The following is a 22,118-nucleotide window of genomic DNA, read 5'->3' as shown; positions in this document are numbered from 1 at the left end:
AACAACTACTTCATATTTAATTCAGTCAGTAATTCCCTCTTTGGTTGATGAGGCTGATAATAACATGCTTACCAACAGACCGTCTAGGGAGGAAATTAAGAGTGTAGTGTTTGCTATGAAAGGTGAAGGGGCCCCTAGTCCTGATGGTTTTGGAGGTTGTTTCTATCAGATCTATTAGGACATTGTTGAGCAGGATGTTTGCAATTCTATCTTGCAATTCTTCTCTCAGGGATGGAACTTACCAAACATGAATGCCAACAACATAGCTCTCATCCCTAAGTTTCCAGGTGCTAATAAAGTTGAGGATTTCAGGCCTATTGCATTGGCAAACTTTCAATTCAATATCATAACAAAGGTGCTTGTTGATAGATTGGCCACAATTGCAGCTAAAATTGTGTCTCCACAACAAAGAGGTTTCTTGAAAGACAAGCATATTTTTTATTGCATTAGCCTTGCTTATGAAGCAACCAATCTTTTGGACCACAAAACCTTTGGAGGCAATATGATTTTAGAGCTGGATATTAGAAAAGCTTTTGACACAATGGATTGAGATTTTCTTCTTCAAACTCTTCAGGCTTTTGATTTCAATCATCAATTCATCAATTGGGTCAGGGTGATCCTTCTTTCTGCTAAGCTTTCTGTCAGTATAAATGGGGAAAATGTGGGCTATTTCAATTGCAAGAGAGGAGTTAGACAAGGAGATCCAATTTCCCCTTTATTGTTTTATCTTGCTAAAAATGTCTTTGGTAGGGGGATATCTAAACTTGTTAATGAAGGGAGAATTAGCACAATTTCTAGTCCTGCTAATCTGAGAACTCCAAGCCATGTGTTGTATGCTGATGACATTCTAATTTTTTGCTAGGGCATCAAAAGGGAAATCATCTGCTTAAATCAACTAATAATGGATTATGCACAAAACACTAGCCAAATAATCAATGCTTCAAAGTGCAAGTTCTACACTATGAATTCTTCTCCTAGGAAAATTGTTTTGCTAACATCTTTCTTAGGCTACTCTCCTGATACTCTACCTTTCATGTACTTGAGAACTCCACTGTTCAAAGGCAAACCCAAGAAACTGCATTTACAATCTATTGCTGATAGAATTTCTCAGAAGTTGGCAAATTGGAAGGGAGTTTGTCTCTATATCATGGGCAGAGTGAAACTGGCAAGATCAATGGTCCATAGTATATTGTCATACATCTTTCATTTCTATGCCTGACCAATTCAACTGATCAAGGACTTAGACAAGAAAATTAGAAATTTTATTAGGTTGAAGACACTAAGGTCAGGAAAATTTGCACGGTTAAGTGGATGAACATTTGCATTACAACAAAGGAGAGAGGCTTGGGGCTGAGATCTGTCAAAATGATGAACAAAGTTGGATTGCTAAAGTTAACCTGGTTGATGCTATCTTCCAAGAAGGATTGGGCCCGCTTTTACAGAGACAGATTTGGTTCACACTTTCAACCTTCATCTAGATACATCAAGTCCTCAATTTGGCATAGAATTAAGCAAAATTGGTCAATTGTTCAGAACAATTCCCTATGCTTGATTGGTGATGGCAAGAACACTAATTTTTGGAAAGATAATTGATTAGGGGATCCTTTGGTTGACATCCTTAACATTCATGAGTCCTAGCATTCATCACTTAATGCTAAGATGGTGGACTTCACTCAGGGTAATAAATGGATAATTCCAAACAACTTTATGTCCTCATATCACCAAGTCTGCAACCAAATTACTCAAACGACAATTACAACCTCCAATGATAGAGTCATTTGGCAAAACTCTAGGGATGGTATCCTTTCCTTTAAAGATGCTTATTTACATTGCACTCCTATTGCTCCTCAGCAGAGTTGGTTTAAGAGTATCCGGTCAAGAGTCATTCCTCCTTCTAAATCATTTATCACTTGGAGATGGTTGCATAACAAAATGTCTACTGATGAAAATCTTAATAAGCGTGGTTGCCAAATAGTCTCCATGTGCAGTATTTGTAACTGTAATTTAGAAACCTCTAATCATATCTTCCTTTCCTACAAGTTGGCTATTCATATTTGGAATTGGAAAGGTAACATGTTCTCTTGCACCATTAATACTTCATCCATACAAGCTCTTCTTGGCACTTGCAATCTTGGTTGGAGTCCTCAAGTGAAAGACATTCTTCTTTCTTGCATCATTCTAGCTAGGGATGAGCAGGACCCGGCCCTACCCGCTCACTAGGAACGGCCCGATCATGATTAGGTCAGAATAGGGTCGGGTCTGATCGGGTCTAGGGCCGAATTCGTGTTCAAAAAATAGACTCAGTCAATATTTAGGGTCAGGTATGGACCAAACATGACCCGACCCATCTTAGGGTCACTCGCTCATCATGTTTGTATGTGTTTTTACTCAAATGTGTATAGAGTAATGATACCATTTTGGTCGAAATTATCATTTGTTCTTTAATTTTTCCATAATATTACATATATCATTTTATATATCAAACTACATATTCATAATAATAAATAATATTGAGAAGTCTTTATCTCAAATGAGTATGCATTATATTCAATCGGGTCTAGGGTCGGGTTTAAAGGCTGACCCGATCGCTATTTAGGGTCGGGTTAGCTTCGGGTCTAGAGCTGGGTTCAAAAAAGTGACCCGACCAATATTTAGGGCCGGATAAGGACAAACCTTAACCAGTCCCAACCCGACCTATGCTCACCCTTAATTCTAGCAATCAGCCAAATTTGGAACACTAGAAACAAAATGAGATTTGAGGACAGTACAGTAGCACTTAACAGGGTATTTACCAATCTCAGATTGGACATTGTCTTATCTAGTAAGCTATCCTCATCTTGGTCCAATTCTTCCATCATGGACTTCACAATTATTAGAAGTCTTGATATTCAAATCAATCACAGAAGTCCTAGAATGGTGGAGGTCATTTGGCAAGTTCCAATGTTGGGTTGGATGAAAGTGAATACTGATGGGGTAGCCTTTGCTCTCCTGGCCATGTAGGGGGTGGTGGAATTTTTAGAAATGCTACTGGGGATTGCATTGCTTGTTTTGCTGCTTACTATGGATTAAGGATTCTCTTTTTGTTGAGTTAAGCTCGACCATGTTGGCTGTGGACTTAGCTTATAATAAAGGTTGGCATGTGTTATGGATGAAGTGTGATTCATCCTTAGTGGTGGACATTTTTAGTGGTGGACATTTCTTTGTAAGAAATTGCTGTTTAGAATAAGCTTGAAAATTTCACACATCTATAGGGAAGGAAATGTTTGTGCCAACAAGCTGGCTAAATTTGGAACCTCCTCCAAGTCCTTCACTTGGTGGAATTCTAATCCTAATTTCATAAGCTATGATTGTTCTAGGAATTGGTTAGGTCTCCCTAACTATAGGTTCAAATACATGTAATGTGTACTCTTTTGTTTCTCTTCTCTTCCTATTAATATATTTCTTCGGTGCTTAGGCACTATTGTTTAAAAAAAAAGGGTACATGGACTATATATGAAATTATTAATAATTAGGCTAGTCGTATGCATATTGATGATTGATGAAGCAATTATGACATTGTATACTTCACTTATAATTTTTTTTGTTATTGCCAAAAATATTCTCTCATCTTTTTGGGTAAGGAATTAGTCCATTTTGTGGTTCATGGCTCCCAGGAACAGAACTTTCAACCTTGGAGATCCAGTGAGACCTTATATCATTATATCAACATCTTGTTAGTAGTTCACTTGATAATTGATCTTATATTATTTATTCTAAACTCATCTCATTAGAGAATAAGGTTTCTAGGCCCTGAACCATAACTAATTGTAACACATTGACACGGTATCCGGTTCACTACTCCGTTGAGGGATATCCTTGTGACAGGGCTGCTTAGACAAAAAAAAGAAAGATGAATATCAAGCATAAGATAACTTATAACATGCTTTAAACTTAGTTTATAAATATGACTTTAGCCTTAACTAATAAATCAGACTAATTAACATAACCTAAATTATACTTATATTGTGGTCAAGTAGTAAAATTTTACCATAACCTTAAGATGATCATTACGAGTGACATGTACATCATCCATTTCATTTTTCTCATTGAAAGTAGGAATATTCATGTTGAAAAGAAGAAACATCGACAATATAGAATTGAATCTTGATTTTGCTTACCACTATTATACATTTTCCATATTGATAGATGAGAAGACTTTCGTTAATACCAAAAAATGAAAAAAATTACTCTAAAATAAGCTCAAGTGTAAAACAATAAAATAGGAATATAGTCCTCTATAATTAGTTAATATCTGAGTAAAGTAACTATTAATATTTTAACCCACTTTAAGCTCGCATTATATTTTAAGAACTGTAATTTAAAATAAAAACAAGGTTTATTCGTCATATTTCCTAATATGAGTTTTTTAACGAATAATATAAGCATACTTTAATTCGTATCATATTGATTGTTAAATGTTGATGGATCATCTAGCTTGTCTTTTAGAGAAACTGCTAGACTGAAAAATAAATCAGATTTCGATATTTACTATGCTTTTTTCACTTATTTAAAAGAAATCCGAAATTCTAGATGGGTCAGATGTCTGTCTATTGAACTCGATTTCTCTCCTGTATTGAGAAAGTGAGAAGGGGTAGTTTTTTAAAATATTTAGTTTAAAATAAAAATTAAAATCTTGATACCAAAACTTTATTTTTATTATGTATTGTGCACTAGTTGAAGTATAAGGGTCGCTTTTATGATTATGGTGGCTACTACTTCAGAGTTAGATTTGAAAGTTACCACTTACCACTGAGGTGGAATTGTTAGAAGGAAAGATATGGATATAAAATATGATGACAAAGTTTATCATCTTTTTATAACATGCTATACAATTACGGTATACTTTTTAATGAATTATTTTTAATTTCAAATGTTTTCATATCGAGAATTTAAATGAATAAATATGTAAATATATCAATTGAAATTCGGAAGCGAAATATTGAATTATTAGTTCAATCCCTCAATAAAGACTTTATTTTGGAGTAATGTTTTCAAAAGTGGAGTTCTCACTTCCAAACTTTCAAGTTAATATTTGTTGTTAATGAAAATGTAACACACTAATCTTAAAAATTCAGTAAGCTGAAATATATCTACCGATAGGGTCTGGCTCCTCTCCATTACAAGAGAGACCAGTACATATTTCAAATTATAACATGTCGCAAAAATAAATTTTTAATGGTTCAGATTTTAGTTTATTTTTAAATTAAATAGTTTTAAAAAAAATCATCCCTCACATTCTAAGTAACTCGATCGTCCAGTATGGGAGAGGAATCTTATTCCTACTAATATCTCTTACCCCTTAGGAACTACTCATTTTAAGTGTGTTTATCACTCTCAAATCTCAATATCACTGATAATAATCTTTGACATAATATAATATTTTAGATACACTTTATTGTCATATGAAATATCTTTATTGTTACTCTATTCTCATAAAACACGTTTCTGTCATAAAATATGTTTTGGAGATCAGAGTCACATTTTTAAGAAGGAACATTCAATAGTAAAATTACCAATTACATGTAACAAAAGAGACACCACTTCATGAATGTGCATCTAAATACCAATCTCATGTATTCTTGGATTTACAGAGTTTAAGTTATCTTTTTATCACGAGAATAAAATATTTTATCATACCAAAATATAAATTATATCCTTCGGCCATTAAATATATATGATATGTATACATTTTAAAAAAAATATTTTTATAGAAAAAAACTAAATAAAACACATATGATGATTTTAGTGGCGGAATAAGATTAAGAAATACTTTATTCTCTGTATCTATGATGAATGCAATGTTGTAAAGTTGAATGAGCCTATCAAGGAATGAATATAAAGAGCATGAATATAAAAGTGGCACATAATAAAAGAAACTTAGAAAAGAAGCACCCAGGTTGAGATCTCACCTCATGGAATTGCTTGGAATAGAATAAAAGTTAGATGCTTACACCAACATACACGCACTAAGTGAGTGATAGAAAGATAAAAGACCCATAACTTTCACGTCAATCTTTCTCAGTGTCACAAATATTATTCACATATTCAATGTATTACTTGATGAAAGACTTCACTACTCACCCAACTTTGATAGTATCCTCTCAACCATTAAGAGAACATTACAACATTTCTATTCTCTTATATGTGGTAGAAATAGGCTTAATAATAACAACACATTGCCACAAACTTTGTTAATTATTCCATGCTGAAGATTATAGTGTTAGAGGTTTAAGAGACAGAAAATGGCTAAAAGATCAGATTTTGCACAGAAGCTTTTGGATGATCTTAGGCTAAGGAAAGAACAAATGGGTTCATCTCAGAGGTCAAACCAATCTCACCAGTTGCCTATAGGTAAGTTTCAATATAAGATTCTCATTATATGAAGCATGGAAAATTCGAAATAGTTATCATATCTATGAGTTATGACATATATTTATTTGTATTCATCACTTTCGAATACAACTAACTGTACTTATAAATAGAAATGTCACAATCAGTAAATAAATGATAGTATTTTGTTATGTTTTCAGTGATTCGTGTTAACTTTTTAAATGTTATTTCACACTTTTGATTTAAGATTTGGGTTTTTACTTGACTCTTATATTAATTTATATCTTGTATTAGAGTCATTTTGTGTAGCATCTGTATGAGCTCAGAAATTTCCTTCACACAAGAAAACAGCTTTTCAATGTCAATGAGCCTTTTTTGCTTGTTACTTTTGGTTTGTTTACCTAGTCTTTGTTGGCAGTTCTTCATCTCTGTGTTGTAAACAATGATATAGTAGCTGGTCTAATATATTCATCCTAGGGGTAGCTAGCATCAATTGCACTTCCAAAGTTGAATTTCCATGCTATGCAAAAGTATTTATGTGGTCTAATTTTCTAAACATATCCAAACAGATGCATATGCTTACACCAAGCAAACATACAGAGGATCCAGAAATACAAAAGCTAATGAAATTGTAAGTCTGTATCACTCATCATATAAATTTAAAGCATATAACAAAAACAATATTTAGTCAAAAGATTAATTGAAATTCAGGTTAGTTCTAGAACTGGGGAGATTCTGATGCTGAATAAGTCTAGTAGAAGTCAAAGATCACCAAACTCAAGACAAGTTTCAAATCAGATTGTTCCATTTGGGAAAGGTCAGAACTCAGATATGTCAGTGTCCCTAGCTTTTGCATTTGAGAATGGAGCAAAACTAAAAACTGGTGACTCAATTATGGGTTTCCTTAACCAAATAAAAAAGGGAACAATGGAATTCAACATAAGAGAAAGACCAAGTAATTTGGATAGGGAACTAACTTCAACTACACATTATCCTACTCTCTCCCCTTTGCAGATAAATGAGATATCAAAAGGTGCATTGAAACTAAACCAGATATTGAGAGCATGTTCCAATGGTCTAAACATGGATACATATTCATTACAATTTGCAAAGGAACTATTACAAGGAGCTATTGATTTGGAAGACTCTCTCAAGATGGTAGTAGACCTGCATAATGGTTCAGAGTTTATGATTACTCCGCATAAGAAAAACCGGATCGTACTATTAGAGGACGACAATGATGATGAAGATAGAAGTATAATCATTTCTGAACAAAAGCAACTAGCAAGACCGATTTTCTCTTTTGATAAGCCCTCAAAACATTCTCAAAACACGCAACAAGTTGGAAAGGCTATTTACATGCAGAGGCCAGTTACTGTTACCTACTCTAAGGAAGGAAGAAACTCAAATGCGAAGACGGAAGTTCCTAATAAGCGCTCTAGCGACCGCAATGCTGTTTCAGAACGGAAAAGCCATACAATGCCAGTACAATCCAACACAGAGAGGGGAAGAATTCCAAATGTAATAGCCAAGTTAATGGGACTGGACAACCTCCCAGAGAAAGTGGATTCCGGTTATAATTATAAGCAGAAAATAGAAGGAAACCATACTGCAAAAGGAAGCACTAAGAAGACTGAAGAACTGAAGAACAAACAAACAGAAAATTCAGTACCTATAAAAAACCAAAAGGATATAGAAGCCTTGAAAATGCCTGCAACTCGGGATGAGAAGTTGATGTTTGGTGCAGATAAAGCCTTTGAGAAGGCGAGCATAAAAAATGAAAATCATAACTATAGTTCTTCTCAAAAGAATCTTATTAGAGAAAGTCAAAAGAATGGAAGAAAACAAGATTACACAAATAAAAAGGAAGAGAAAGGAGGCACGGTAAAGGGCATCACCAATGATCTAGTTCTAAATAATATGCTTGAACAAGTGCATGAAAGATCACAAGTTAAATATTTGTTCCAGGAAGAAAAAGAAATCAATAAAAATACTATCCGACCAGAAAAAACAGATGCAAACAAGCACATCATGAACAACGAAAAGAAGTCTCGGAACAATCTTGGAGTCCAAAAGCCATACAAGCTCTCCAAAAATGGGTCTCAAGAAGAAAAGAATCATAGAGAACAGCCGAGGGGAGAATCAATGTTCTTGGAGACAAGACCACAAGGAAGGAGTGAAATGGCATTCAAGAATCAGTTAATCAATCCTCAGAAGAAGCAGCTACCCATAAAACAAGCCACCCCATTTAAGAAAAAATGTGGAGAAAATATTGCTCCTATGAAATTGGAAAGCAGTCACTATGACAATGAAGATGTAGTCAGAGATGACGCCTCCAATAGCGCAAATGAGAAAGTAAAAGAAATTATCAACAGGAAGCCAGGTCAAATTTCCTATCCAAGAGATCGAGAATTTGATCGAGTTAAGGGAATCCAGGGCATCAAAACACTGATGAATGAAAATCCTGTTCATCAACTGGCCAGCAACAAGATAAAGAATACCAGAAAGCAAAAAGTGGACATGCATGGAAAGATTGATCAAGTGTTGACTAGAAGAAATGGCATCACCAAAGATGGAAAAAAACAGTTTCCTAGTTTGCAAGAAGGGAGACATAAAGAACCTGACAAATTCAATGTCTTGAAGGAAGAAAGGGTAACCATGTCCAAAGATGCAGATGCACACATCATTAGCAGCTCCAATGATTCAGTAGCTGAACCAGTGGATGTGAGGAGCCAGAAACAAAAAAAATCTGAACTAGCTCCTATGTTATACAGTTCTGGTGGAAGAGAACTTCAAAGGCTACAGGATTCGGTAGCTTTAGTTTCCAATGTTTCGGTAAGATCTGTTTACAAGAACATAAAATTGTCTCACACTGTGAGAAAAACTTAGTTAAACAGTTTCTTCCGAAAAGAAAAATAAATACTAATTTACTGCAAGCTAACAAAAGATTGTTGAACTTTCAGCATTATGAAGATGTGCAATCATTAGGTATGGCAATAGATGAAGGATTCAAGAGTGGTGAAGTTGCAGACCATAGAGTACATGGTGAGTATAACTATGATTTTAAATTCAAAGTTCGCTCTCCTAATGCAGAAAATAGCATCTCTTGTTATGCTACCTAGAATTTTAAGAAATGACTATGATCTCTTTACCAGATCTAGTTCATCATCTTCATTCATCTTTCATACACTCATAAATCTTTAATTCATCTACTATATTTCTCTAATATGACAGGAATTCATGAAGATAGAATGGGCATTAATAAGCACTCTCAACTACAAAATTGTACTATTTCTGAAATAAGCATCCAAAAGCCACTAACGGATGGTGAAAACTGCCTCAAGTGGATTTTGGTCATGAGTCAATTATTCATCAACACTGCAGAAGCACTTTTCAGACTCAAAATTCCACTTAGTGTTCTTCAGAATGGTGGTTCTGACAATCAAGATGAAGGCAGAAAATTGATATTAGACTGCGGCTATGAAGTGATGAAACGAAAGGGGATCCGGCAGGAACTCAAAGCTCACACATATTCAAATATATCAATCAGTACCATGAACGTAAGATCCTTCGATGACTTGGTTAGACAGCTGAATAAGGATATGGAGAAACTAAAATTCTATGGAAGGAACAGAAGTCTCCAAGTTGATGTTGAGGACTGCCTACCTAAAATGCTTGAAAATGATGTCTACAATAAAGATCCGGAAATAGGCTGCATGTGGGATTTAGGTTGGAATGATGAGACATTTGCATTTATCGAAAAGTATGATCTTATAAGGGATACAGAAAAGCATATCCTTAGTGTACTTCTGGATGAGATCACTGGAGAACTTTTACATATTGAAGGAGGACTGAATATCACAACCATGCACTGATGACTGAACTGAAGAAAGCTGCTCTAGGGGCGTATAAAACCGTGTTTTTGTATGTGATTTATTTTTTAAATGCAATTTTGTAGTTGTATTTTATGTTTGTAAATGCAACTTTGAATTTATAATGGAGGAAAAAAGAAATTTGTTTTGTCACAACAAAAGCTAGTGAAATTATAATATATTGATGCAGTTCCATACATAGTGGCTAATAAACATTACATGTTACAGTGTGATCTAAACCCTTGATGTTTCAGTTGATTGTGAGGTGTCAGCACGTCTAAGACATTTCTTCCTATATCTCCAGGAAACCTGGATGCGTGTCGCAGCAAGGCATCTCCAGTAGGGTGACTCATACCTAAGATAATGAAGCAACCAAAGTGCAATGTCATTTAAGGATTAGAAAAGGAGATAGATCTAGGATAATGGACCAAGCGAAGTATTATGCCATGTTTCTACAACCTTCACATAAAAATACTCTTAATTAATTCAAAACTACAAATTTAAAAGGGGAGTCTCCTTTTTCGTGGAAATCAAGCAGCAGCATATAGATACTCAATTCTGACAACTAAATTATGCATTCACTAAAATGTGACTTCAAGGCCTCTGCTCTAGAGTGTTCTTGAATTTTAATCATTTATTGCCAATTAAAATAAAGATCACTCTCTTTTTGGATGTTGTCTTCTTTCCCGTGTATTTTATAATCTACCTAATAAAACTGCTAAAACTTTTTTTAAAGGTTTCATCTCAAAACCAATTAGTAATGAAATGAGTAGTCCAATAGATATTTAAGCCATACCTAAGGAAATGCGGTAGTCAATGTGAGACTTATTTCCCAACATAATTAAATGAAGTAAGAATGGGATGAAAAAACAGATTATGCTAAGTCACAATGCCAGATACCTTATGGCTCCTTGAACACGAGGACTCCGTAAGAATCTTGCAAAAAGGCTAGTAACTTCTTCAAGGTCTTCAGCTCGGAGAGAAAATGCCTCTACATTTGTTAAGCACACTACTGTCCTGTTGCAAAGCAACCTCTGGCTTGGAATCCTTACTTTTCTACCATCTGCAGTTTATGTTGCTAACTATGTAGTATGATTCAGAAACAAGCAAGTATTGCTAATGCTATGAATTTAGCTGTACCTTTGTTTACAGAAGAATGCTCAAGACACCATGTCAGAAGTTCTTCACCACAAGCATCACCTTCAGATAAAGGAACAATCCCATCTTCACCGATGCTCTCCAATTTTCCACGCACAACAAAGACCATCTTCTCTACCAAACCACCATGATATAAAACTTTGCTACCTTTTATATATGTCTTTTGTCTTAGTCTCTCGCAGATAGCATACAAGATAGGTTCATCCATCATGGCAAAAATACGAACCTGCAGTGCATACTTGATAAGTTGATGGCAATTTTTATGACAGAATCAAATCATCATAGCAGGCCAATTTCCAGGGCTGTTTAATACCATTTAGATTCAATCTCATGATGTAAATGCAAAAAGGTATGCATTTGTTGAGATGTAAATTTAACCCAACATAACTAATAGCTATTATCTATTGCGTGTTGCTCTAGTGGTGTAAGGCCTCGCTAGGTCCCCAGGATGACCAAAAGGTCAAGGAATCGATTCCTGGGAGCGACACTTGTTGGGAGGGGCAGCCACGTATTCCGAAAGGGATTAGTCCCTTACCCAAAGGGTGAGAGGATACCTTTGGTAGTACTAAAAAAATAAACATGCTAACCAGTACTTGTTGGTTTGAATGGCAAGGAAGAAGCTCAGTTCCCCTTAAGAAAAGTCTCGGTCTTAAGTCTTGTGAATGGAAAAATGAGCGCTATGAGAGTCATACCTCCTTAGCCGGTGTCCAAAGTGACTCAAGGACACCAAAGGTCAAAAAACATAGACATGCTAAATTGATATAACTAGTCAATAATTTGTGCCAAAGATGGAGCTGTACTCACTTTCTTAACATATTTAAAGAGATGGCGCCTAATGTCTCTCTGGAGGTCTTCTGGAAAATTCTCCAAAAGCATTTCTTCATTAACCCCTCTTGTTGTGGCCCATCTATAGCGTTCTGCATGCCTCACTCTCCTACATCACAGCCAAATCATTTGATAAATGATACTGCTTTAGGAGGAAGTGGAGAGTGAACGAGGAATACTTCGAGGCAATGAGTATGACCAAAATGAGAAAAGGTGTACCTTCTCAGATCTAGAGGTAATCGCCGATGGCTCATCCACTGCTCAACATCACGTTGTTTAAGTGACATTTCTAGCCTCCTAAAAGAGAAAGGAAAAGAAATAGAATGTAATCAAACATATTATAGACCATAAATATCAGAAACTTAACTATCAAAGATTATTTGAAACTAGAGGCATTAGAAAAATTAACATCACTTTTTATTTAGATTAAGTATTAATTAGTCCAGTAAAAAAATCATTCAATTTGGAGATTCGAGTCAAATTAACATTGGCATCAATCAAATTATCTACTAAAAATGGCCACAAGAGGCATTTCATATATGAAGCGAAACATTACCTCCTTCCAAGAGCCTGAAGAAAGTTCTGTATGTTTCCAATGAGGAGAGCAAAAAGCAGAAGTCCTGATCCAGTGATAGCCATGGTAAAAAGGACTTCCCCAACAAAATAGCTGGGGGTTAAATTGCCAGCAAGAGTACTAATTTGCTGCCAAAATAAGTTTACGATTAACAAGGTTTCATTTATTGCATACCATTATATAAATTTGTATCAAGTCAATTGTACTTTTTTCAATAAAGTAGTGGACTAGTGGGTTAAAGGTATACCATCCACATACAAAATTGAAGCATGTTATTCCCAGAGGATAACATTAATGTGGAAGCATGACAATTTTGAATTTCTGGATCAATGACTCTACATATTTCACAGGTTTAGAGCAAAAATATATCACATTTAAATGTATCATCTTTATAGTTGGATTATTGTGCATATATTCTAAGTTGTACATGAGTTCCTATGACAGGGATGGAGATTGGAGCCTACTAAGTTTTGATAGCATGTCAACAAACATCTCATCCTAACAACAAAAGTCGTTAGTGCAGACCCAGAAACAGTTTATAGTTACAAATTTGAACAATTTTTAAAAAAAAAAATGCATTACAAATCTGAAAATGTTATTATGATAATCAATTGAAGCATGCACCTTATCTTGCTCATGTTCTAAAATGATAATGTTATAGGTTCTATTCTTCTTCTCTTTGTCTACGTAAATTTGTTAGTTTATAACAAAAATATGTTAGACATACTGTGTCGTCAATTTTTACCACAAAGCAAGCTTGACATTATCAAAGTTCTACTAAAATCACACTGCTCACAAACATACTTGTAACATGGTGGGTTCCACAATAAAAAACACTGATATGATTGAAAGAAGAAAATAAAGATGTACCTGGAATCCCCAAAATGAGGAATATACATATTTGGTGATAACATCATGTTCTGCAGTAAGGTTGACCGCTCTGAGATAGATGCCATAAGAGAATCCATCTTCAGTAAAACAATCACTTGCATTAGAACTGTTTTTCCAACGAGTCCAATTCGGGATAGATTGATGATTTTCATCACTTCCATCCCCACAATCAATGAATTTCATGCATCCTTCAATATGAGAATGGCTGCAGGCACGTCGTAGACATTCATTCACCCTCTGGTATAAGAAAGGTAGAAGAAATTGAAGACCAACCTTGCTTTTTTGGTAGATAAGATCAACCATCAATTTATTTAACCAGACATCAAAACTCCTCAACTCAAATTAATCTCTCACTATTGTTTACTAAGTTAAATTGACTATGCACTTTGCCTGGACATAATTTACATTTCATATTACCAATATTGCACAATATTAGGGTTTGAGATTAGTCACACACTTCAAAAGTTATGTGCTTACAATGTCATCGGGCCTTATCTCCTTTTTTTCCAAAGTAAACTTTAGGTAGCATTTGGCGCATTGACAAAATAGGAGACTTTTTAGTGTTTCCTTTGATTCCACCCCTTTCAGTAGAAGTGTAGAACCAAAATTGCTCTACTTTTAGTCCTTTTCATGGCATGATATGTTCACGAATGAGTAAAACATCAAATTGGTCCTTCATAGATACAAGTGCTTCCGATTGATCGTGGAGAGGCTATTTGGTTGCACTTTTCTTTACAGGACCAAGTTAATGGCACTTGCATTCTGGAAGGACCAATTTGACGATTTATTATTTACAGAATACACTAAAGATAGAACAGAACCCATATATTTGGTCGTCCTATTCTGATATGTCTATTAATTGCTAACTTGAAGCCATGTTATGATGGAGGAGAGGAGGATGGTGATGGTTATTGGCTGATATTCACTGGAAAGAAAAGTCCAAAAGATACATAAATGAATGCAGACCACCTACCTGTAAACCAAAGAGGTACCAGCTAGACCCAACAGCATGGCCAGACAGCATAAAGATGAAAAGGTTTATGAAGAAATTTGCCCATGCTGACTCAAATATGAATCCTGTTGGAGATATTACCAGAGGCAAAAACCTACACAATCTTGGAATATACTGAAAAAGGATCATGAGGCGCAAAAGGTTCTTCGCAAAATTTGCTCCTGATAACCCCATGTGTTTTGGTAGAACAAACAATATTATGATCTGCAAGTATTTCACTGAGTTATATCATTATAAGGTGTCTGGTGTGCATATAAATGCCACACTTAATCTATATAACAAAATGACAAAGTAATTATTCTTAGACAAAAGTTCATGGATACATATTTTCCATGCCAATGAGGACAATAATTACAGACCATAGGAATTGAAAAAATGATGACATAACACTAGAAGCCTCGAAAGAGTTTAAAAGAGACAGAGAAACAAGATGTTAAATCTCTGAAATTATTAACCATTATTACTTATCCATAACATGAAAGTAATTACAATAGATCATATCTATACACCCGGAAAAAAAGGGTGAGCCTCAGCGCCAGTAAGGTTGCTACTTAGTGACTAAGAGTCCACGAGTTCAAATCATGAAAATAGTCACTTCACTTGCAGGTAAAGCTATGTACATCTACCCTCCCCAAACCCCACTATGTAAAAGCCTCGTGCACTGAGCCACCCAAGGAAACCAAATTACTTTAACAGCAGAATTATACAATAAAATATAGTATAAACAATCCAAGCTTAATAGTCTGCTTAACATGGATACCTTCGGGACTATGATGTTAAACTGTTACTTCGAAGATAAAAGACAATTGAAGATATAATAGAAAGAGTAGAACATATATCTCATTAGGTGATTACTATAACATAGATGTTGCCTCAAACTTAGTGACCTGTACTTAAAAACTCCAACAATGTCCACTGCCGTGTATGATCAATTAGTTCTCTAATTTAGGAGTTGTTAATTCCTGTAATTAATTTTGTACATTGAGGATCAAGTGCTTACCACTAGGTGAAAAACTAGATGCTGGATATTTAATCCAACAACCTACCCTCAGAGTTACCTGAGGGATTTAAACCTATGACCTCGCTCTGATACCACATTCACGATCAAGTGCATACCACTAGACCAAAAGCTGTAGTTGTTAGTCAAGGTGCAACTTTATTTCCTTAAGGGCTAGATGTTTTTGAGGGACTGCGATGTTAAGGGCCATGAGTTGGGATGTTAAGCTCATTTCACACCCAAAGGGAGACGCTGGAGATTTAATCCAACAACAACTAGTTAGCTACAAACATATGCAGACTAGTTAGTTATGCAATTCCGGCCATACTCTTTATTCTCATCATGTATATTTGTATACCTCAAAATTTTAGATTACATGTAAATTATAATAAGCAAGGGACATGGAGCCATGGAGAGAAAGTTACCTGAGGAAGTGGAAGTACAATAAATAAGTCCATGACAAAATATGTCTGGAGGTAGTGAAGAGCGATTCTCTTAGGATGGTCAACTAATTCCCCGGCACCAACCACCCTAGACTCAGGAGCCACATAAGCCAGCCTAAACTGCAAAGATTCAACTTGGAAGAATTACTTGTACGAATCACAGAACAGTACCAATTTAGGATTATGAATGAAAAATCCAGCTTTGAAATTTACAAAACATGCAATTTATTCTATTAATAAGTGTGCCTCCTTTTTATATATTTCACACTTCTATTAATGTTTAGAGTGAGGTCGTTACTCACTGAAAATGCAATGTCAGGAAAGTTACTATGAGGTAGTTTAGCTTTTTAACTATGCTTGTGTACCTTTCTAAGTCATCCAACAATTCTCCTTTCTTGGTTCCTATCTTCACATCCCGTATGATTGGAGCATCACATGATATTGTTTCAGTTAAGCCTATCTAAATCAGTAAATCGATGATACACTTTCTTTGAGAAAGAAAGATCCCTATCCTTTGTTTAAAATTAATGGTTTACTATGCTCTCTATTTTCGGATGGAAAGGCCTTATGTATGAAGCAATAGAAAACAAAAACCCTTTTATTTAACACTAGGAGGTTTCTCTATGAGAACATTCAATGAGGGGGAAAGAAAATGAAAATGTGTTATAGTAACAAAATAGAAAAATTAATATATGAAAAGTAATCACTCAAATTAAAGAAAGAAACAACTGACTGAAAATTGAGTGACCAAGAAGTAACCTGAAGAATAATGTTTATAAAATATACGAAATCAGTCATGCTTCGAAGTAAAACAAGTATTGTTGTCATCGGCCAGTTTATTACAATGCATTTGTGATCCTGCATGCAACAAGCAAGAAGTTTTAGGCTACATTTTCAAATAGATTATGTAAGGAACTGAAGTGAAGGTTCTAAACTGAGTTTCCACTCTCAAGGTAAAACATTGCAGTTCTATATCATTTATATACTCATCTGATGTGAAAAGATTAGAGCAACAGATATTAGAAACTAATTACGTACAACTTGACTATTGAATATATGTAAAGTGGGAAAGACTCATACCTGCTTTACAGAGAACAAGAAGAAATATAATGGGTCGACAAAAATTGCGACCAAGCAACAAATTGCAAAAAACTTGTTCCACTGTTGTACAACCTTAGTATGAGGGTTCATTACACCAGGAACATATGGATTCAATAAAGCCAATAATCTTCTTGCCCAACCCTTGGCATCACCATAAAGGGCATTGTGGAACTGAAAACATTCAATGTTGAATAAAAAGTATGTCAAGTAATTGCGGCTAATATTGTCAAGGTAATCCTAAGCAACAAACTATAAGTACCATTCCATTCTGTTCTATTTGCCCACCAAATATTAGATCATAGAGTTATTTAATATTAACCATTTCTGTACCTAGTTGATTATTCAGTTAGTTGAACCGTTAATCAACTTGCTATATAAAGACTGGTTGTACTCTTTGTTCAGTGAGAAATTCAATTCGATCATTCATTTTTCTCCACACTTTCATACTCTAATACGAAATGCTACCTTGGTGTTCATGTAGTACAATCTGATTCTGGTTTTCTCATCTCAAAAAGATAGATTGCATTTGACATACTAAATGAAACATTCATGCTAGATTGCCAACTTCTTGACACTTCAATCAATCCTAATGTTTTAGGCTTCTAATGTGACATAGGTAGATACCAAAGGCCTTTTAGAAAGTTAAACTAGTTGACAAAGGCTAGTTAGAAATTTAAACTAGTTTACGGTATCTCGACAAGATATCTCTGTTACTGTGACTATCCTCATTTAATTCTGACATTCATTAGGATGGTGTGATCCGTGTCCTTATAGATATCAATTGAATACCATGCCTAGGAAAAAAAGTTAATCCTATGCAATTCAAGACATAGTAGTCACTCACAATTTTCTTAAATAAAGTAAAGAATGGCCTCTTTTGGGAATACCTTGGGATCGAAGATACCATGAGATTTGGAATTTCTTTGTTGAGCTTCAGTAGGCTTGAAGTAAGTTGGGCAAGTTGTACAATAAGGATCATTACACATTCCTAGTTGACCAGACCTCAGCAAATGTTCATTTTTCCCAGCATTGTGTTTACTCAAATCATGTTCTCCCACACCGCCGACAGATGGAAGCTTTTCTTCCTTGCTTTCCACTGCTTTGCTCCCTCCTCCTACTATATTCTGCCTTGCAAGATTTCCAGGTACATATAGTGGACCACTCATGTGCACAAAGGGAGTTTTCCTCTCACTCCTTAGAGGACCGGTGTGTCCCAAAACATTGTTTTCCCTATGATATAGTTCCATGGGAATAGAAATTGACACGCTTCGTGTCCTAGACGCATACCTCTCATCAAATCGTTGTGGACGAGTGTCTGACAGCATTGGCACCTCATCCTTCTCAAAACCAGCCATATCTCTCATTCACAACAGAACTACAATTTTCTGCCATGATAGTAGGTTGAAAATAAATACCATAAAAATTGAATTTTGCAGGTCCATTATATGAAGAGATAAAATATTGATGGTTCATACATAAAATTGTACTCATGTGTTCCATTATTCTTCAAATGAAGTTTGTTTGTTCTTTTATATCACTTTGGATGGTTTAGTTTCCACCGTCATAACTCATATATGAGTTCAACTCCTCTCCAGCACTGAACAGTCCACTACCGATTACAAAGGGAAATGAGATTTATAATTTATTTTATTAAAAAATTAGTTAAAATTAGGATTGTTAGATTTTTATTTTTGACACATGTCATAATCTCAGCATGGTAATACACTCTCCATTTCTGGAGAGGATCCAAATTCCTCATATACTGTCCCTTTTCCTCGTCTTAACAAAACTCATCAATACAACATGCATGATATTGTTACTTATGTTATATTTTTTTCATCAATGAACTATTATGTTATTATTGAAAAACAGCATCATAAAACACAGCACCTAAGTATTGTTTATGAAAAAAGAAAAGGGTTAGCATAAATAAAGGGAAAGGAGTAAAAACCTGTATGAAGCAGAATACCAAAAAATATTGATAAGGTGATAAGTTAAAGGCTTAAAGGCATTAAATTGGGGGGTGCCTGAAATGCAGAAGAAGTAAAGAGGAAAAGAAAGACTGAGTCAGTGGTGTGATGTAATAATAGAGAAAACTAAGGGGACTTTGACTAAGCACAGTTGAAGGTATATGAGTGTGAAAAGGTCGAAATTCAGATATAAAGAGGGTCAAAATAACGTGAAGTCATGAAGTTTCATACTTTCATTTCTGTCTTATGACTAGTGAAAGTGGCATTTATTAACCAAATTCTTATTTTATACTAAGAATACAAGTTAAGTAAGAAAACTATATTTTTTTGTAAGAAAACTATTGAATTCCTTATTAAAACATATTAGTAATATAATTTTAATTTTGAGTAGAGATACAATTTTGTCCTGAAATAATTATATTTTTGTAATTGACCAAATTATATTTCAAGGACTTATAGAATCAGCATGAATATAAATAATTTAATTTAGAAACTTCTGTGTGAAACCAATTGTCAGATCTCGTGGAATTTCTTGTAGCTAAAGCTGAATGGCCCAACAAAGATTAAAAGTCTTCAAAAGTCTTCCTTTTTATGCATTCTCTAATTCATAAGCATATATTATTGGAAACAACTTGCAACAATTGATCATGGTACTAAGCGAGTCGCTCTTTTCTTTTTGAGACGTTGCATGTTACTGTCTATCAAATTTGTAAATTTTCTGTTACAAGGAGATAAGTTATCTCTTCTACCAATAAAATTATGATACATGTCATATTTTATCATTTTTTATAAAAATATTTCTAAAACTAAACAAAATAATACACATCTCATACTTTTACTGACTAGAGGAGATAAAATATACATTATTCTCTTTTTAATAGTATGTGCATACACCTACAAGAGTCTAATTAACTATAATTCAATTATAAAAATCTTTAATAAGGTTAAAACATTTTTCCTAGTATTAAATTATACTCTCAAACATGTTTAAGTCATATGACATCATATATAATGTGTAACAATTGTCATTATGGATGTTTGTAGTCCATTTTGATCAGTTTTTAGACAAAAAATGATATGATCCAAACATGTAATTAACATTTTGTATGGTCCGGTCTGGTCTGTTTATATTAAGATGTCTAATTCAATCTGATTTAATCTGATCCAAATAGTATATGTGGTTTCAGATTGGTTTGGATAGGTTTTTTTATAAAATATTGAAATTCAAAACTCATAAAAATGACTAAATATTAAGCATAAAACAACAATAAAAATAGTGTTCAACAACATTAAAATGTATGCATGAATAGTATAAGTAAACAACATCATAAAATAGTAATAAACAATAATACTATAATAATAAAAGCAAAAAGGGCAACAATAACAAAACATCAATAACAAGATATTAATAACAACAATATGAACACCTGCAACATAAGTTTAATAATTAGAGTGTTCCATTGATTAATAACAATAATACTTTCACAACAATAAAATTGATAATGTTAAAATGACAGGAGACATGCATGAATGAGAAAGAAAGAATGAAGAAAAAGAGAAAGAATAGAGAATCAAAGTCTTCGTTGAAATATTATCTTTCTCATTATTATCATTGAATTGAATGAATAAGAAGTGAGTCAATATGATTTATTTATACAAGAGAAAAGAATAAAAGAAAGCTTGTAAAACAAATAACTAACACAAACCTAACTAGCTAATTCATAACTTCTTAATCAACTATCATCTTCCAAAAATATCCTCTAATATATCTTTAATACCCCTTCAAGTAAGTTGGTGAGTGAAAATTTTCACTTTCCAGCTTGAAATTGATTTGAAGTTTGACTTGAAGTAATAACAACGTTTAACCACACATGACAGAAGCTATATCATCAAACGCTTAACCATCCATAGCAGAAGTTATATCTTTGCTTAACCACTATAGACAGAAGCTACCCATTCAATGCTTAACCATCTATGACAGAAGTTATATCTGAGCTTAACCATCATGTACAGAAGTTATATCTGAGCTTAACCATCATGTACAGAAGCGAACCAACCATTGATGGTGAAAGAGAGAGAACGGATCAGCATCTTGGTCCTAATGAAATGCTTCAATGATGAATAAGAAAGATAGGTAAACGATGAAGAATAAGAAAATGATATAATCTTGTATATGATAAATTGGTCATGGTACTCCTTCTTGAAGAGTTTGAGGATATCAAGAAGCTAGCTTATGTACTTGAAAAGAATTCTAATTTGACTTCAAATCTTGACTTGATATAAGTGCACTTGGTAGAGTTGAGAATGCATGTCATGATGAGGTTTTTACATAGTTATGTCGTGAATATTTCTTTTTTTCTTGAGATGAAGAATATCAACCTAATTACGCATGGAACCATCAACATCTTTCTTTATGTATGGAACCATCATCACCTTGAACCTCTTCCAATGAAAATGATGAAATCATAATCAACCGCAACATCAAGACCAAGCATCACAAAGAGAAGAAATGGCGAGAATTCTGCACTGAACAAATTCTGCACTAAGAAGAGATGAAGTTGTAGAATGAAACACTAAATTCTAGGATTTGTTTGGATAAAATTTGGAGGAATATGATGGAGAAGAATCTATTTTTATCTCTCTTGCAGCTTTTTGCATGTTGAAGACTTTGACATATATTCAATAGGTTCTTACGTGTTGAAAACAAGAACAATCAAAGAAGATGGAAGACATAAGCGGAAACACATAATTATTGCTTTGATACCATGTTAAAATGGTAAGAGCCATACATGAATGAGAAAGAAATTATGAAAAAGAAAGAAGGAAGAAAAAGAGAAAAAATAGAGAATCAAAGTCTCCATTGAAATGTAATCTTTCTCGTTATTATCATTGAATTGAATGAATAA

General features: G+C 34.2%; 2 protein-coding genes across 4 annotated transcripts; one reads left to right on the top strand and one right to left on the bottom strand.

Annotated features, from left to right (window-relative positions):
• Positions 5,893 to 10,325, top strand: LOC109358587. 2 transcript variants are annotated; one of them, XM_019602898.1, is made up of 5 exons: positions 5,893 to 6,390; positions 6,939 to 7,000; positions 7,081 to 9,204; positions 9,333 to 9,414; positions 9,604 to 10,325. In XM_019602898.1, exons 1-5 carry the CDS (start codon positions 6,282 to 6,284, stop codon positions 10,242 to 10,244), a joined length of 3,018 nt encoding a protein of 1,005 aa, XP_019458443.1. In that variant the 5' UTR covers positions 5,893 to 6,281; the 3' UTR covers positions 10,245 to 10,325. The 2 variants fall into 2 exon arrangements, with proteins under 2 accessions (XP_019458443.1, XP_019458445.1); XM_019602900.1 differs by having other exon boundaries at positions 6,939 to 7,002; positions 7,116 to 9,204.
• On the bottom strand, positions 10,404 to 19,469 carry LOC109358588 (probable cyclic nucleotide-gated ion channel 20, chloroplastic). 2 transcript variants are annotated; one of them, XM_019602901.1, is made up of 13 exons: positions 19,270 to 19,469; positions 18,130 to 18,627; positions 17,222 to 17,413; positions 16,901 to 16,999; positions 16,124 to 16,261; positions 14,663 to 14,905; positions 13,669 to 13,926; positions 12,781 to 12,926; positions 12,444 to 12,521; positions 12,204 to 12,333; positions 11,382 to 11,625; positions 11,142 to 11,304; positions 10,404 to 10,596 (listed from the first exon to the last, which is right to left on the bottom strand). In XM_019602901.1, exons 2-13 carry the CDS (start codon positions 18,604 to 18,606, stop codon positions 10,476 to 10,478), a joined length of 2,289 nt encoding a protein of 762 aa, XP_019458446.1. In that variant the 5' UTR covers positions 18,607 to 18,627; positions 19,270 to 19,469; the 3' UTR covers positions 10,404 to 10,475. The 2 variants fall into 2 exon arrangements, with proteins under 2 accessions (XP_019458446.1, XP_019458447.1); XM_019602902.1 differs by having other exon boundaries at positions 19,194 to 19,281.

Source organism: Lupinus angustifolius, chromosome LG10 (assembly GCF_001865875.1).
Source record: "Lupinus angustifolius cultivar Tanjil chromosome LG10, LupAngTanjil_v1.0, whole genome shotgun sequence".
Classification (NCBI taxonomy): Eukaryota; Viridiplantae; Streptophyta; class Magnoliopsida; order Fabales; family Fabaceae; genus Lupinus; species Lupinus angustifolius.
The sequence above is the reverse complement of the archived record's forward strand: the minus strand, read 5'-3'. Positions and strand labels throughout refer to the sequence as shown.

Coding starts and splice junctions, on each gene's coding strand:
- LOC109358587 (XM_019602898.1), top strand. CDS start 6,282: ATGGCTAAAAGATCAGATTTTGCACAGAAGCTTTTGGATGATCTTAGG. Junction 7,001..7,080: donor ATACAAAAGCTAATGAAATT/GTAAGTCTGTAT, acceptor ATTGAAATTCAG/GTTAGTTCTAGAACTGGGGA. Junction 9,415..9,603: donor TGCAGACCATAGAGTACATG/GTGAGTATAACT, acceptor CTAATATGACAG/GAATTCATGAAGATAGAATG.
- LOC109358588 (XM_019602901.1), bottom strand. CDS start 18,606: ATGAGAGATATGGCTGGTTTTGAGAAGGATGAGGTGCCAATGCTGTCA. Junction 16,262..16,900: donor TTATAAACATTATTCTTCAG/GTTACTTCTTGG, acceptor GAATCTTTGCAG/TTTAGGCTGGCTTATGTGGC. Junction 14,906..16,123: donor TTGTACTTCCACTTCCTCAG/GTAACTTTCTCT, acceptor AAATACTTGCAG/ATCATAATATTGTTTGTTCT.